This window comes from Salvelinus alpinus, chromosome 35 (genome assembly GCF_045679555.1).
Source record: "Salvelinus alpinus chromosome 35, SLU_Salpinus.1, whole genome shotgun sequence".
In the NCBI taxonomy this organism is placed as follows: domain Eukaryota; kingdom Metazoa; phylum Chordata; class Actinopteri; order Salmoniformes; family Salmonidae; genus Salvelinus; species Salvelinus alpinus.
In genome coordinates, this window is record NC_092120.1 from 15,681,287 (window position 1) to 15,699,376 (window position 18,090).

General features: G+C 43.2%; 1 protein-coding gene across 1 annotated transcript; it reads right to left on the minus strand.

Annotated features, from left to right (window-relative positions):
• Positions 1–842: 842 nt before the first annotated feature.
• Positions 843–18,010, minus strand: LOC139564031 (D(2) dopamine receptor A-like). Its single transcript, XM_071383226.1, has 8 exons — positions 15,681–18,010; positions 7,530–7,944; positions 7,132–7,241; positions 6,181–6,317; positions 2,839–3,053; positions 2,585–2,668; positions 1,948–2,314; positions 843–1,771 (listed from the first exon to the last, which is right to left on the minus strand). The coding sequence occupies exons 2-8, from the start codon at positions 7,911–7,913 to the stop codon at positions 1,575–1,577; spliced, it is 1,494 nt and encodes a 497-aa protein (XP_071239327.1). The 5' UTR covers positions 7,914–7,944; positions 15,681–18,010; the 3' UTR covers positions 843–1,574.
• Between the last annotated feature and the right edge of the window lie 80 nt (positions 18,011–18,090).

The following is an 18,090-nucleotide window of genomic DNA, read 5'->3' on the forward strand; positions in this document are numbered from 1 at the left end:
GATATGTACACTCTTGTCATCAGGGATCATGAAATATGCATGTGAATAATTGTGAGCCAGGGTCAGAGTTTAAAAACAGAGGGTAATGTATACTGTACCGCCGAGTCATTCACTCGCAGGTACTCAGTTACACAGACACAGTATACTGAATGAAATCAAACATACTTAAGTTTTAAATATACAATGAATCCATTCTTATTTGAAGGGCTTCTCATTTTAAATAATCTCCTAGGTTGGTTTGCATACAGTATGACACAAACACAGACAAACGGTCCCATACAAACCATGTCTATGTTCATCGATGGGACAGGAGTTGTCAATGGGAGGCACACACAAACGCACAGTCATAGTGACCTAACCATGACTTACACTGACCCACTATCTTTGTGTGTGTGTGTCCTGTTTCACATCAGCAGCATTTGTTTGGCCTCTCACGTTACTGTAGCAGACAGGTGTTGGCAGACAAGCATGGGGAGCATCCACACTGCTTCACCACCAGAGGGGTTAAAGAAGCGATGAGAGAAGAGCCAAAGATAAATGTAGAGAGCAAATGTATTTAAACAGTTTGGAAAACAAGTTAGTCAATTAATCCATTTATGTCTATTGTTTGACCAGTACAGTAATGCAGGGTTGGGGTCCATTTGAATTGAAGTCAGTCAATTAAGGAAGTGATTTGAATTTAAAATCCAAAAACGGATTAAGTTGTCAATGAAAACACAACTTTTTTCTGCGAATATTAATCAATTGGAAAATATCTTTACTTCCAGAATTGACTGACTCCAATTCGAATTGACCCCAACCCTGCAGTACAGAAAACTTGAAATAGACGAACAACAATATGAGTAGAACATAATTTATTACGTGTATCTGTACAATAACAGTAATACAGATATTTACAGCAGAGCTCACATTAACTCTAAACAACAATATATACATATACTTCATGAACAAACCTTGATGAGTCACTCATCATATTGCATCATATCACACCTTCACCAACATGTTCTTAATATAATACATCTCTTACAGGCTTGTTTACACTGGGACGACACAACAAGACTGCTATTGGAGAACAATTGTGCAGATTGATTGTGTATCTCCTTAAAAAGATTACCTCTGTCCTGTTTTTACTCCGTTAATTAAATTGCAATGTCTGCAGTCGCTTTGACAGTATACTTTAGAGGGGTATTCTGCCACTGTTTGTGCCCTACCCCATCTCTTCCCATAGAACCTTCAGAATATCACTCTCTTCCTGCTATGTTTTAGATTTACAGAAGTGTACATAATCTCTTTATAATTCCCAAGTCTGTTTTGATTTGGTATATCTGTCTTGTTTCACTTGCTCTTCTGTTTGACCTCTTAGATTATTTTTTTTAAAGTTCTGTCGCCTCTCTCTCTGTACCCCTCTTCCCCATCCATCTCTCCTTCCATTCCCTCCTTGCCTTTGTTTTCACCCCTCTCTTTCCCTTCTTTAGTTTTATTTCTAGTCTCTGATCTTTTTTGCCTCTCTCCACTACTCAAACACTTTTCACACTTGTCCTTTCCCCCCCCCCCCCCCCCCTTCTTCCCTGTACTCAGCAATTTAGGATCTTGATGAAGGCCTTGCGGAACTCGATGTTGAAGGTGGTGTAGATGACGGGGTTGACGGCACTGTTGAGGTAGCCCAGCCAGGTGACAGCACTGTACAGGGAGGGGGAGATACAGCAGCTGCCACAGTGGGCCTTCAGCACGTGGGTCAGGAAGAAGGGCAGCCAGCAGATGATGAACACACCTGGTGGAGGAAGGAGGAGAATGAAAGGGTGTGAGTCAGTCTCAATTCACTCTCTGCCCCTTCCCTTCAGATCATCAAACATTGAAGGGCCAAGGGGAAGGGGTAAGGAGTGAATTGGGACTGGCTGAAACATTCTCTATTCAGCCACCCTCATTGTCTCCTCCTGTTTCTCTCACCTAGCACGATAGCCAGCATCTGGGTCGCCTTCCTCTCCTTCTGCTGCGACAGAGTCCCTTTCACCCTCTCTTTCGCCATCGCTCCCTTCTCCCTGTCTGCATTGCGCTCCCTCCATCGCTCGCGGCCACTCATGCCGTCCTCGAAAGTGGCACCGCGGGGTACGAGGGTGGAGCGTGCTGCCACCGACGGTGACGGGAACGGCGCGGGTACCACCGAGATAGAAAGGGAGATCTTGGTGGCTCGTCCAGAGGGGTGAGGGGGGGGGGGAGGGTGAGACGGGGGGAGGCTTTGGTCTAACTGGGACAGGAAACCACGCCCCACCAGCTCCTCCTCCAGGGGGTGCACCACCACCTCCTTCACTAACATCTAATAGGGCGAGAGGCAGGGAGAGGAGGAAGGAGGGAGGGAGGGAGGGAGGGAGGGAGGGAGGGAGGGAGGGAGGGAGGGAGGGAGGGAGGGAGGGAGGGAGGGAGGGAGGGAGGGAGGGAGGGAGGGAGGGAGGGAGATAAGAGACAGAGAAACAGCAAGCGATGTAGAGATATGTACTGTAGGCTCATATTGTAGGAGATTTCGTAATCCAATTACATGGTCACAGTGGTCCCCTGTACAGTGGCTCACAGTGTTCCAGTGACTTACCACTTTCTTGCGTTGGGGGGCGGTGGTGGGGGGCCTCGTGATCAGAGTGCACAACTTCACATCCTCAGGGAGGGTACACTTATTCTGAGAGGATGAAGGGAGAGAAAAGAATGAGAGATAGAAAGTTTATTTTTATTTTTAAATCAAACCTTTTTAACTTCCTCATCCTGCCTCTGATTTATTGGCTGGCTGTTTTATGGGGTTAATTGACTGGCTGATTAGTTGACTGATAGATTGATTGACTAATCATGAACCTTCCTGTGCCTGTGGCCCTCCCCCGTCTTGCCTCCTCCCTGTGGGTACAGGCCGTGTCTGCGGGGCACGGTGCGCCGGCCCCGCCTCCGCAGCACCACACAGATCTGGGCGTACACCAGCAGGGTCACGATGAAAGGAACGTAGAAGGAGGCCACGGATGAGTAGACCACAAAGGACGGATCAGCGAAGGCACACTTGGTCTCCTCCCGACTGGCTGATGGAGTGAAGGGGATGAGAAGAGGTGGATAGAAACACAGAGATGTTGTTTGGGAACAGGTGGGAGGAGGTGAATGGTAAAGCAAGAGAGAAGTTTTCCTCTACAGTTCTGGTCAGATAGCCAAAGATGTCAGTCAACCCTAGCTGTTAAATATGTCAAAGTCCCCTCCGTAATGGTGTGGCAACTAAGTAAATGCCTGGTTTAGCTCCAGAGAAGACAGGTACATAGGCATCCGGCATTGGCCGTTTCTCTCCATATTCAGGCTGGATGCATGAAAGGCATATCAAATCTGCTTCTTATAAGGCCAGGCCACAGCCTATCGCACAACACACTACAGTCTAGTTGAACCCTTTCAACAGTATACAGCTGCTAGCAAATTACTATATGCTGTACACTGTAAGAAGGTACCTTAAATACTGCCTTTCTGTTGAATTGGATGTGTAGGTGGTAGGTCCAATCCAATAAACGCAAGCTTCCCCATATACAGTATAACCATAGCCTTTCTATAGGACACGTGGTGACCCTGAACGCCAATCATCTCGTATTCCCAGCGGTGTGTTCAAAGGTGTGTTCAAGGGGCTCTCGAAGGTTACTGAATGTTAACAGGCAGATTAGAGGGGCTCTCGAAGGTTACTGAATGTTAACAGGCAGATTAGAGGGGCTCTCGAAGGTTACTGATTGTTAACAGGCAGAGTAAAGGTGCTGCGTGGTCAATCTGATATCTGCAGTGGCCATAGAGCATTTACTGTTTAAAAAAAATAATATATATTTCACCTTTATTTAACCAGGTAGGCCAGTTGAGAACAAGTTCTCATTTACAACTGCGACCTGGCCAAGATAAAGCAAAGCAGTACGACAAAAACAACACAGAGTTACACATAAACAAACGTACAGTCAATAACACAATAGAAAAATCGATGTACAGTGTGTGCAAATGTGGAAGAGTAGGGAGGTAAAGGCAATAAATAGGCCATAGAAGCGAAATAATTACAAATTAGCATTAACACTGGAGTGATAGATGTGCAGATGATGATGTGCAAGTAGAGATACTGGGGTGCAAAAGAGCAAGAGGATAAGTAACAATATGGGGATGAGGTAGTGTGATATGTGATATGACGTCTGCAGAAGTCTGGGCATTTATACTTCTTGTGCTTTGCGGCGCAGCACAGAGCTGTTGTCAAGGAAGTGAGTTTGTGTTTATACAGGACCTCCCGCCCTCACCTACCGTCAACCAATCATGTCAATGCGGAGCGATACGGAGCCCTCCGCATTGTTACAATATTTGAGAGGCACACAGCCATGGGGATTTGGCCTCTGCATGCCTCCATACGAAGCCCCCGACCACATTTTCTGATCAAGTATATATTGGCTTTTAGTGTTGGCCACTCCAGCTCGAGTGGTTGTTGCATCAAGCTGTGCAGTATTTGCATAAGAAAGCAGTACTCTCTTCAGGATATCTTAATCAGTCAACAAGTTTCAATGAAAAGAGGGGCTCATTGATTGGCCTGTCAGTCCACATCCACAATACAGAATGTTTATCGGTGATGCGGCTGACATTTTAAGTCGGATAACGTGCACATCATCACGTTTTGCTCAAGATGTTTTTTTTTAATGTTTTTTTTAAACAATTATTGCACTGTCTCGTCGGAGCGGTAGCTCGTGCAAAAAGAAGCGAACTGAGGTTTGGAACATAAGCTCCTACCCTGAGGACGGGGCTGAAGAGAGCAGTAGGGCTGCAATCTTCTTCCAGGCTGACTACAGATGGACTGGAAGATCGCAATAGTTATTTTACATAGCTAATAACAAAAGGGGTGTGGGTTTCTGCCATGTTTATGTCTCTCCTAGACTTAGATGAGTAAATGAGACTAGAGCACTTGTGATTGAATAGATTCATCGGAGTGGCTGCTGTTCCGGATTCTCTGGAACCCGACTTGCTGTTGCTAAAAATACATAGATTTCTGTGCATGCGGGATCCACTAGCCTACATCCGTTCAGCTGATGCTCAGTCACTCCGTGACTCCGCTGCCGCTTGTACACAAAACAGTTCAAACAAAGGTAGTTCTTTGTCTGTTGTAACCATAGGCTATAGCAAACAAGCACGACACCAGGCGGTTGTCTATCGATTTAATGTTCTTCAACATCATTGGAAACATTGGCTAAACAGAAGGCAGATTGCTGGCTATATGGCAGCATAACTATAAAGATTACACCATCACACAAAACGCTAATTGTTTTGCCCCAATGCAATGTGTAGACTGCGTCTTGCTTCTACGGCAATATCCGTTACAACAGACAGAGAAGGTTTCTGCATCTATATATTTTTTTGGGGAACATTCGTTCAAATTGCAGCTGTTCAGAAATATGAGGCAGAAACGGGCTACTGCATCATACCGATCAAATTGGCTGAGGGTGAGTAAAGAGAGAAATGTGAATGTGTGTAAAAAAAAAAAAAAAAAAAACACATGCGCAGAACCTGATTCGGATCCTTAGATTTTAGAATGAAGTTTCCAGAAGGGCGGGACGGTGGAAAATTGCTTTCTTTGTAGCCTCGGCCTAGTCATTGACCATGTTGACATGCACACAGAATAACGGATAGTAGCTCATATCTCGCTTAAGGTCTTATCCGGGATAAGCTGTTGACATGCACCTTTGATATCCTGCTCATGAGGATCCATGAATAAACAGAATATTCCTCATTTAAATATATGGGTTAAATGGATAGTAACTGAAATATAAACTCTGACTGTAGGCCTATAACCTCTCACCTGTAGCGTAATACAATATTAACTCCTGCAGAAATATGCATTTCAAGCAGTGAAATTAAACAACAAATTAAAAAAATTGTAGGGGAACAGGGGTGGAGAAATATTTATTTCTTTCAACATCTCTTGAGAAAATGTGAAAGCGTGTGTAATGTGTTATCTTAGACAAGCATACAGTATGCACCCAAGAAAAACTGAAGTCTTATCAGAAACTTGTTTCGTCTTTTTCTCAGCTTTTCATTTCCTTTGAAACTGATGACATTCGGACATAAAGGACCAATCTTTCCACTGTTTTGGAGTTATTGTGTTTTCTCCGGGGGGGGGGGACTGAGAGACAGATACATATACAGAGACAGACAGACCTGTGTTGTTGAGTCCAAACAGCAGAGGGCTGGAGATGGCGAAGGAGAGGAACCACACAACAGCAATCATCAGAGCCACCCTCCTCCTGGAGCTGTATCTGGTGTTATACAGCATGGGCATCGCCACCGCCATGTACCTGCACACACACACATGCAGTATTTAGAGCTAACGCCTACACACACGCACGTGCACACAAAGAATCCCGCACGCACACAAACACCTTGCCCACCACCGCCCACACACAGTTCCGTTGCATTGTCAGTCTCATTCACCAGTCAAACACAAACAAAAGCTGTCCAAGTCAGTTTCACAGTGCAGCAGCGTGACAAACCACTCTAAGAGCCCTCCATAGAAAGCCTGGTGTGAGGAGAGGAGACTGTCATCCCTCCAAAGGGCTGGTAGTCAGGGACAGATACGAAAGAAGAACAGTACCCACACTAAGCCCTGAGACATGGCTTCACATTCAGAGCGAATCAATCTACAAAGGGACAAACTAGGCTACAACTATTGAGGCTGCTGTAATTGTCCATTTCTTTCACTGGTTTTAAAAGGGGAAGGATTTGGTTGGACAAAATAAGCTCATGTTAAGAAGAAGATAATGATACTTGCGAAGTGAGGAGGTTACCCAAAAAGACAGGAAATGTTTTTCTGATGGGAAATTGTTTTCTTTATGGGAAAAAGAACAATAACAAACCATAAAAAAATTAATTTCCCATCAGGAGACATTACCATCACCTTAAAATACGTTTTTGCTGCACGGGCACAATGAAATCAATCCAGATTTTGAAGACAGTGTGAGAAGAGAGTGATGGGAGGAGAATGAGCGAGACAGACAGACAGACATTGTAGATAGAGCGATAGATACTGGAGAGAGAGAATGAGAGATATACTGTAGTAAGATAGATACTCTAGATAAATACTGTAGTTAGATATAGAGAGAGTGTGAGTACCTGTCGATGCTGATGGCACAGAGGTTGAGGATGCTGGCAGTACACATCATGACGTCCAGGGTCAGGAGGATGTCACAGTGGATGAGACTGAAGCGCCACTCCCCTACCACCTAGGAAAGGGACACATTATTATTACATGTGCTCCGGAACAGCAGGGGTTTGTAATTCATGACCCTGATCAAAATGAGTGCCCTACATAGGGTACCATTTGAGACGCAGCCATGCTGATGCATTATTGACTGCTACCTTGACATTATCGGAGGGCTTTTGAAACACCTATGAATGAACTAGTGTAGAGAGCCTAGGAGGTGAAGACGGGGAACGAGACAGAAAAACACTGGCTGCCAGATGGATAGAAACACGCACGCACGCACGAACCCACACACACACACACCCACCTCCAGGTAGACGCCCCAGGGCATGACCAGGGTGGCCAGCAGCAGGTCGGACACGGCCAGGGAGACAATGAGGTAGTTGGTGGTAGTCTGGAGGGAGCGCTCGCGCGACACCGCCACACAAACTAGCACGTTGCCGAACACCACACAGAAGATGAGCAGCACCAGCAGCACAGCGTAGAAGTTATAGGGAGGGGAGGAGGGCAACGGAGAGCTGGAGCAGTTGGACGGAGAGAAGGAGGAGGTGGAGAGGGAGAAGGAAGAGAAAGGGTTGGAGGTGAGGGAGATGGAGAGGGACAGTGTGGCAGAGGAGAGGGAGGGGGGGTATGATGGAGAGAGGGAGGAGAAGCCTGACTCATCTGTCTCATTGGGGAAAGTAGTCATCATGCTCCTCTGGACAGAGAGAGTCTGGAACAGTCTGAAAAAGTAACAAGAGAGACTAATAGCATCAAGAGTTATAACTCATAATTAGAAACACAAGCTCTACAACTCTGTACCTTGTATATACAACACATACAGTAGATATATGTACAATTCAACTATCTCAGCTCAATGCAGATTGGAGTTGTACATCCTGTTTGATTCCCATATGGGCCACACATATCAAATGTCTTTGTTGTTACTTCGCATCAGTCGCTTTGGATAAAAGCATCTACTAGATGCCCATATTTTTCTACTTTAAGTGAATTACAGTGGTATTCTTCATTCGATTGGCAGTTTTATTCCACCTTTAGCCTATTTCTCAAACATAGCACCTCTACCCTCCAATGTTTCAGACAGATTGGCTTTGAGATACATAATTAAAAGGGAGAGATCTAAAGCTCCCTCCCTGACCCTCTACATTACCCAACATACCTACACCAGCCTACATATAGTGCATTCGGAAAGTATTCAGACCCCTTGACTTAACATTTTGTTACGTTACAGCCTTATTCTAAAATGGATCCCACAGACTCGTCCTCTGTGGGAGACAGGATAATAACAACATATTATTACATGAGAAGAACATAACCTACATCAGAAGCATACCATCTTACTAACCTACATCAGAAGCATACCATCTTACTAACCTACATCAGAAGCATACCATCTTACTAACCTACATCAGGTGATAACTTAGCCTATACTACGCTGTATAAACGTATGTACAGTGCATTCGGAATGTAAAGACCTCTTGACCTCTTTTTTATTTTGGGAAATGTATAAATACAAAAACGGGAATATTACATACAGTACCAGTCAAAAGTTTGGATACACCTACTCATTCCAGGGTTTTTCTTTATTTTTACTATTTTCTACATTGTAGAATAATAGTGAAGACATCAAAACTATGAAATAACACATATGGAATCATGTAGTAACCAAAAAAAGTGTTAAACAAATCAAAATATATTTTATATTTGAGATTCTTCAAAGTAGCCACCCTTTGCCTTGATGACAGCTTTGCACACTCTTGGCATTCTCTCAACCAGCTTCACGAGGAATGCTTTTCCAACAGTCTTGAAGGAGTTTCCACATATGCTGAGCACTTGTTGGCTGCTTTTCCTTCACTTTACGGTCCAACTCATCTTAAATGGGTTGAGGTCGGGTGATTTTGGAGGCCAGGTCATCTGATGCAGTCCGAAGTTTACATACACTTAGGTTGGAGTCATTAAAACTCATTTTTCAACCACTCCACACATTTCTTGTTAACAAACTACAGTTTAGGCAAGTCGGTTAGGACATCTACTTTGTGCATGACACAAATCATTTTTCCAACAACTGCTTAAAGACATTATTTCACTTATAATTCACTGTATCACAACTAAGTGCCTCTTTGCATGACATCATGGGAAAATCAAAAGAAATCAGCCAAGACCTCAGACAAAAAAATTGTAGACCTCCACAAGTCTGGGTCATCATTGGGGGCAATTTCCAAACGCCTGAAGATACCAGGTTCATCTGTTCAAACAATAGTACGCAAGTATAAACACCATGGGACCACGCAGTCATCATACTGCTCAGGAAGGAGACGCGTTCTGTCTCCTAGAGATACTTTGGTACGAAAAGTGCAAAGCAATCCCAGAACAACAGCAAAGTACCTTGTGAAGATGCTGGAGGAAACAGATACAAAATTATCTATATCCACAGTAAAATGAGTCCTATATCGACATAACCTGAAAGGCTGCTCAGCAACTTGTTTGGTCATGGCCATTACTGGAAAAAAATAGATGCTTCATGATGCATTTATGATGGGTCTAAAACACTGTCAGTCATAATACTAGGTACTTTATACTTTACCTGGGATAAATATCATACATACAGTTGAAGTTTGAAGTTTACATACACCTTAGCCAAATACATTTAAACTCAGTTTTTCACAATTCCTGACATTTAATCCTAGTAAAAATTCCCTGTCTTAGATCAGTTAGGATCACCACTTGATTTTAAGAAAGTGAAATGTCAGAATAATAATAGAGATGATTTATTTCAGCTTTTATTTCTTTCATCACATTCCCAGTGGGTCAGAAGTTTACATGCACTCAATTAGTATTTGGTAGCATTGCCTTTAAATTGTTTAACTTGGGTCAAACGGTTCGGGTAGCCTTCCACAAAATTGGGTGGCCAATTCCTCCTGACAGAGCTGGTGTAACTGAGTCAGGTTTGTAGGCCTCCTTGCTCACACACGCTTTTTCAGTTCTGCCCACACATTTTCTATAGGATTGAGGTCAGGTCTTTGTGATGGCCACTCCAATACCCTGACTTTGTTGTTTAAGCCATTTTGCCACAACTTTGGAAGTATGCCTGGGGTCATTGTCCACTTGGAAGACCCATTTGTGACCAAGCTTTAACTTCCTGACTGAAGTCTTGAGATGTTGCTTCAATATATCCACATAATTTTCCTCATGATGCCATCTATTTTGTGAGGTGCACCAGTCCCTCCTGCAGCAAAGCACCCCCACAACATGATGCTGCCACCGCCGTGCTTCACGGTTGGGATGGTGTTCTTCGGCTTGCAAGCCTCCCCCTTTTTCCTCCAAACATAACGATGGTCATTATGGCCAAACAGTTCTATTTTTGTTTCATCAGACCAGAGGACATTTCTCCAAAAAGTACGATCTTTGTCCCCATGTGCGGAGCAGGCCTCTTTGCTGATGCCGCATTTGACTTTGAATGTGTGTTTGCATGACCTCAGCTCAGCCTATCAGAAAATACTGGGCCAGCCCATCTTGGTAAGGGGGCCAGCCGTTGCCCACTGATCAGCCAAAGGCTGATTATATATTACTATAACAATTTTCTTTTAGCAAAAATCATTAAATAAAGGCCAATGGGCCGCTGTTCATGTCACTATTCTTATTGTTTTATTTGTATATTAAAACAATATTTCTACCAGCCCACCCAAACAAGACAAATGGTCCAGCCCATCTGGCAATTGCCAGAATTGCCAGATGGCCAATTCGCTCCTGGTATAATAGGCCTATTTTACACAAAAAAATGAACGAATTAAAGGCTAAAAGTGGTCAGCAACTTTTTTACATGTGGAGTGATAATTTACATGACCATTTCTACCAATCTGCATGCCAGTTAGGACCTTTGATTTTCATATGGGCATTTGTGTCAAACAGAAAATACACTGATGAAAATAAATATCCATTATAAATCACATTGGCTACACCGCATGGCAGTTGGTTCAGGTTCTTTCAATTGCATGAAATATGGTCTCTCTATGCCTGTCTGCCTTTATTCTAGCCTTCTCTGTCTTCAGCTTTTGCTAGCAAACATGACAAATTGTATGAACTATTCTGGGCCCTCAGAGATTCCCGCGCCCGTGATCTCCAGACATACAGCTTTATTTGTGCAAGGGAGAAGAAGCGTTCAGGTATTTTATGCAGGATTCCGCAGGATATATCGTTACAGAGCATTACATTTTCCACTTTCACCCTGAGGCTAGGTGGTTATCGAAGGGGAGAGTGATGGAAAGATTTTTCAAATACAAAAACAGACTTTGTTACTTCCTGTTCGAGGTGAAGGAAAAATGACTGAAATGGGACAGCTCATTAGTTGTGGTTAAAAAGTTAAGACAATCAGAAATAATACAGGTACAGTAAGTGCCAATTTAAAGGAAACCCCTACATAAAGTGTCTTAATAGGGCCTTGAGCCATCATGGGCCAGAACAGCTTCAATGCGCCTTGGCATAGATTCTACAAGTGTCTGGAACTCAATTGGAGGGATGCGACTCCATTCTTCCACGAGAAATTCCATAATTTGGTATTTTGCTGATGGTCATGTAAAACTCTGAATCAGGAGCCGCTCCAGAATCTCTCATAAGTGTTCAATTGGGTTGAGATCTGGTGACTGAGACAGCCATGGCATATGGTTTACATCATTTTCATCAAACCATTCAGTGACCACTTGTGCCCTGTGGATGGGGGCATTGTAATCCTATGGGGGCATAGCCATGGTAGCCAAAATAATGGCCTGCCCAGCATTTTTATACATGACCGTAAGCATGATGGGATGTTAATTGCTCAACTAATTCAAATCAAAATGTTATTTGTCACATTTACAGAATACAACAGGTGTCGACCTTACCGTGAAATGATTACTTACAAGCCCTTAAACAACAACGCAGTTTTAAGAAAATAGACTTAAGAAAATATTTACTAAATAAACTCAAGTAAAAAAATTTTTTTTTTACAATAAAATAACAATAATGAGGCTACATACAGAGGGTACCAGTACCGAGTGAATGTGTGGGGGAACAGGTTAGTCGAAGTAATTTGTACATGTAGGCGTAAAGCGACTATGGATATTTAATAAACAGCGAGTAGCAGCAGTGTAAAAACAAAGGGGGAGGGGGGGGTCAATACAAATAGTCTGGGTGGCCATTTGATTAATTGTTCGGGAGTCTTATGGTTTGGGGGTAGAAGCTGTTAAGGAGCTTTTTGGACCTAGACTTGGTGCTCCGGTACCGCTTGCCATGTGGTAGAGAGAACAGTCTATGATTTTGGTGACTGGAGTCGGACAATTTTTGTGCTTTCCTCTGATACCGCCTGGTATAGAGGTCCTGGATGGCAGGAAGCTTGGCCCCAGTGATGTACTGGGCCATACGCACTACCCTCTGTAGAGTATTACGGTTAGATGCCGAGCAGTTGCCATACCAGGCGGTGATGCAATCAGTCAGGATGCTCTCGATGGTGCAGCTGTAGAACTTTTTGAGGATCTGGGGACCCATGCCAAATCTTTTCAGTCTCCTGGGGGGGAAAAGGCGTTGTCGTGCCCTCTTCACGAGTTTCTTGGTGTGTTTGGACCATGATAGTTTGTTGGTGATGTGGGCACCAAGAAACTTTAAACTCTCAACCCACTCCACTACAGCCCTGTTGATGTGAATGGGGGTGTGTTCGGCCCTCCTTTTCCTGTAGTCCACAATCATCTCCAATTCAGAAACCACACCTCTGTGGAAGCATCTGCGTTCAACCCTTACAAAAAAAGATTGCAGTCAGAGTGCAGTATAACTTCAGTGCACTGCTGCATAACTGCAGTTAGAGTGCAGTATGCTGCAAATACGGCATCCAAAAGAACAGTTTTTTTTAATGCAGTCATTTTGCAGTGTAACTGCAGTTCAACTGTAGTACACTGCAGTTATTCTGCAATTACTGTGACCAAAATAGCACAATCAACTGCAGTTTCAAAACTGCAATCTTTTTTGTAAGGGAGTATACTTTGTATCTCTTATTTACAATATATTTTTCTCCTACTTCCTTTAGTCCTTTGACTGACAGGAAATCAATATGTTTAACAACAAAGGTAAACTGTCAGTACTGTTCGGCAAATGGGCTTGTTGTGAAAAAGCTCTACATGGCAGTGCTTATGGGAAATCATGGAAAGTGGGTACAAAGCGTGTTCTAAGACTTGTTTCATGGATAAAAAAAGTACCTAATTTTAGATAGAGATGAGCTATGTCAAAGAGGTGAATTGAGATAACATTGTTGTTCTATACTGTATGTGTCAGCACTTCTTTAAGCCATACTTAATTAAAGTAAATTATGCAGATGAAGACTCAAAAACGATCCTGTGAAGTAGGTAGTCCAGACTTTTCATTAAATAAGAACCCCCTCTCTTGCTCTCTTCTCAGGGAAAACATCCCATTCATCTCTCTTTCTCTGACAAGCCTTTTCTCCCTAAAAATGGTTGTGTTGGAAAGAGATATTTAACAGCCACCTCATTCTTTTTAGTATACGTCCCTAACTTGTAACTGTTAAATATCTGGTCTCTAAATGACAACAACCCATGTACTGGATCATCTCTCTGTCCTTCCATGCGCTCTTTCTCCCCGTCTTCTCTCCCTCCTTGTCTGTCACATGGACTCTAGACAGGTCTAGCACAGCTTTGGCCTGGTTAGTCGCAACAAAAAACACTTTTAAAAAACATGTGCCCAACCTTGTTCTAGCGAAAGCCAGTCTGTAATAAATATTTCACTGGGCAGCAACAATCATGGGAGGGAAAGGGAGGAAATTGAGCAGCACGAATAAATCGTCAGTGTTGAGAGAGGATGGAGGATGGACTCCGTGACGTGGCTGGGCTGGCTGCCGCATTAGCATCCCACTGCTGAGAGTTGGTGGGAAATGAATGAATAAATACTGACTGGTATATTTTAAATCCCTCACTTCTCTCAGACTCAACGCTCCATGATCTACTATTCCTCTCACTGCTTATTAAGACCATGATCAGCTCTAGAAAAACTATTTTGTTTAAGAGTTTTTATATTTACAATGACGGTCTGGCAAGAGGCCTCATATGGGGTAGGGGTGGGGATTAAAAGATTATCAATGCTTCATGATACCCAAAACCAAAACTAGTTCCACAGTATACAAATGTAAAAACTGTTTCTGAATATTACAATCATTATCACTCTTATCTGCCAACCTGATCTGGCAGACGAAAAGCTGCTCCTTTCAGATCCCAGGTACCACCTGCTATCATTGTGCCCTTGAGCAAGGCACTTAACCCGTACATGGCTCCAGGGGCGCTGCACTGAGGCGGACCCTGTGCTGCTCCCAATGTGTGGTGTGTGTTTGTGTCTGGGGGGGGGGTCGGGAGCAGAGCAAAGACTATCATTTATTGATGGACTAATAAAGTACTTTACTTGTCTTGTCCATGTTTAGAAGCAGAAATGCTGGTGCATCAAGTATCTCAGAGTAGGAGTGCTAATCTAGGACCAGGTCTGCCCTATCAATGAGATCTTACTGTATACTAAAAGGCTCAACTGATCAAATAAGCACTCCGACTGACTTTTAATACATACAGCCCCTGGACTCATTACTAGTCTTAACAATGTAGGTATATTTAGTCCCATTCGTTTTCTAGGGGAGTCAACCACTCTCAAAGGGTTTTTCTAGGGGAGTCAACCACTCTCAAAGGGTTTTTCTAGGGGAGTCAACCACTCTCAAAGGGTTTTTCTAGGGGAGTCAACCACTCTCAAAGTGTTTTTCTAAGCTCCTGCTGGGATGCGGACCTGCTACCTGACATTATAAAGTGATAGTTCCTGCAGCTAATTCTCAGGCTCTCAGTGGAAACCCACCCTACGTGCATGAATGAAGGAACAGCTTGTTCAGTAGAGCCCTAGCCCTCTAACGTGATGCGAGAGTGCTTTGGTGACGACGACCCATTTGATCGGCCACACTCAGGGGCGTGTGTATGTGTGTGGTAGTATGGTCACTTATAGCTAAAGATCATTGGAAAGAGGGGACAGGGGATCAAGAGTGCTCATGGAAATGACATACTCCATATCGAGATAAACGGTGGGAGAGAAGGATACTGAGAGAGACAGAATAATTGTCAGTAAGCTCAAATGGCAAGGAAGAGGGGAACGAGAAGTTGAGATCAAATGGAAAGTTGAGGACTTCCAGATATGTGAAGGGAAACGTCAAAAAACGTAATACCATGGACTGAAGTCACATTGAAGAGAGATCCCACTACTACTAGACATGTGGAAGTACAACATCCTCAGCATGGTTTTATTCATTGAGTGGTTATTTTAGGACCAACTACTCATGTGGGCACAAGTACACACAGACACAGAGACATAGACCAGATAACATAAAAACACAGAGACAGGTAACCCAAATGGCAACAAAATGATGAGTAAAAAAGTAGGTTAAACTGCAACTTACCCTCACTCGGCTGTAGTGGTAGTCAGTCCCATACCCTCCGAACAGAGAACTGCAATAGACAGCAGACAGTATGAAAATGTATGCACTCACTACTGTCACTCTGAATAAGCAGAAAATGGAAAATGACAGCAGAGTGAATCAGTAAGTCACCACTCAGTCTGCTCTGAGCCTGCCAACCCTCTCCTGTCAGAGCTCACACCTCAACCTCTATAACGTACAACACACTCACTCCCTCTACTCCTCAATGAGTGTTCCAGCAGTAAATCCCTTCTCTCCACCTCTCTCTGGTTTTCATGCTCTGTCCGTTCCTCCAAGTGATTTAGCGGTACTCTCCCTCTCTCTTTTCCCCCCTCCTCTCTCGTTAGTGGCTCCTAGGATCAGATCCAGTGAGCAGTGTGTGTGTGTGTGTGTGTGTGTGCGCACACTCTCTTTAGGAGACGAGACGCTCACTTGTCTTAAAACCTATTCAGAAAAAAAACTGACAGATGAAAACAAATGAACTGCGTGGGTAAAAAGCTCTCTAAAGCTCTCTAATTGTGCAACAAATTAAAATCATCCATATACATTTGGCTGTGCTCGCAATGAGTAGAAGCAGTAGAGGAGATCAGAGAGAAATGAGACATGGAAGACAATTCGAAGGGAAAATGTATATGCTTCATTAAAGCATAAACGGGGATAGCAATGGGTGAGGGCAGGCAGTATGAGATAGGCAGTGTCATCTAACTCACTTGAAAACACAGTGAGAGTAAGAATTATATCTCATAATTATAACAGATAGTTCAGTGAAGTTGGTTAGTGCCCAAGTACTGAAGCCAGCTATTCACTCAGTTTGTTTTTCATCGTACAAACAGACACCCCTTCGGACTACGAGTCATTTAATTTTGGCCTCTTTTGTAAAAAAGTTCTGTAAAATCTGCAGGAATTCCTCTAAAAATAATGGAAATCTGTTCAAGTATTCCCACAAATAAAAAGATAGACATACAGTATAAGATTGTGTCTTTATTTTAAAATATATATTTTGGGCTTACTTGGTAAATTTGCAGTGTACGAATTATTTTGCAGTGTACGAATTATGTTGCAAGCCCCAGTCCATCAGCTCTGACAAAAATCGGGTCCGCGGCTGAATCTAGTTGCCTACCCCTGCCTTAGAAGTTAAGATAAGACAGCACACTATCGGGAAAGGTAATTAAACCATCTCCAATGAAGCAGCCCTTTAAGCCTCTCTGTGTCTATCATGTTTCTCTGCTACTTGAACTTTGAACAAATTAGGTACAAATCAAAACCCCTTCATCCAATTACAGTATCTCAGTAAATAACTCACTTAAAATGATCATGACTGCTGGTTTGTTCCATGCACAAAGCTCTCACCAATGCCCCTCACTGGGAGCATAATGTGATCTACACAGTATAGCTGAGACCCAATTCTTTACCGTTCTTCCAAAGTGCACACTTTCTCGCATGTACTTTACAATGGGGTAAACTCCTTCCAGCCAATGCGTACACCATTCCTATGCGTTATGATCTGTGACAGGGAGTGTGCAAGTGTACACTTCTGGAAAAGGGTGGAGATTCGGGACATAGCCAATGAGACAGCAAGCTTAGAGACTGTGTATAAGGTACCTCAGGTGGTCCAGACAATGGTACAGCCTACACATTGACAACTTGAGGAAGTACAGTAGAGCTGGATAAAAATATTGTGTGTGACACACACAACTCATTAACAGGAATACTTGACTATGGTATAATACTCAAAGTACATCAGAATGTAGCCATATAGCTATAAAATGTCAATATTTGACTAAGAAATAGCCTATCAGATTAAGAAAAACAGTATAGACAACACTATGAAGTGAAAAGGGCCTTACTTTGCACAGGATAAACTCTCAGATCTACCAGTCTCTCTATTTCAAGGACATGCCAAATATGTCAAAGGAATATGAGACCATACAAAAAATAAAAGCTTTTGAAACATCTATGAATCAATCTGGTGCTCCAAATGGAATTAAGTATAAACTCCTAAAAGGCTTGTAAAAAAAAATGAAAGGCATTTCAACATTAACAATGTTGAGTATGTTGTGTCAGGTAATGAATGTCTAAAACTGTATGCATTCATCTCACACCACTGACACCCCCCCCCCCTAAAAAAGAAGTCTGAAAATGATTTCCTTTCAAAATAACCATGGCAGAGAATTCAAATATTTTATCTTAATTTCTCTCCTCTCCTCCCTCTCTTGCTCTTCTTCCGTTACCCTAATCCCCTTGACTGGAGAGCAGAAGACCCAGACGCCCAGGGGAGGGAAACATGGGTAGAAGTGAATTAGAGGGGGGGAGGGGGGCGAGATGATAGAGAATGGAGGGATGGAAACAGCATGAATAGAGGAAAGAAGGATGGGGTCCATTCAAATTAGAG

Bases quoted from the DNA above. Each gene is read 5' to 3' on its own strand.
- LOC139564031 (XM_071383226.1), bottom strand. From the start codon at position 7,913: ATGATGACTACTTTCCCCAATGAGACAGATGAGTCAGGCTTCTCCTCC. The intron at 7,242-7,529 runs GTGGGTGTGTGT...TCCCTTTCCTAG, and splicing joins CCTGGGGCGTCTACCTGGAG to GTGGTAGGGGAGTGGCGCTT. The intron at 1,772-1,947 runs GTGAGAGAAACA...TTCCTCCACCAG, and splicing joins GATGCTGGCTATCGTGCTAG to GTGTGTTCATCATCTGCTGG.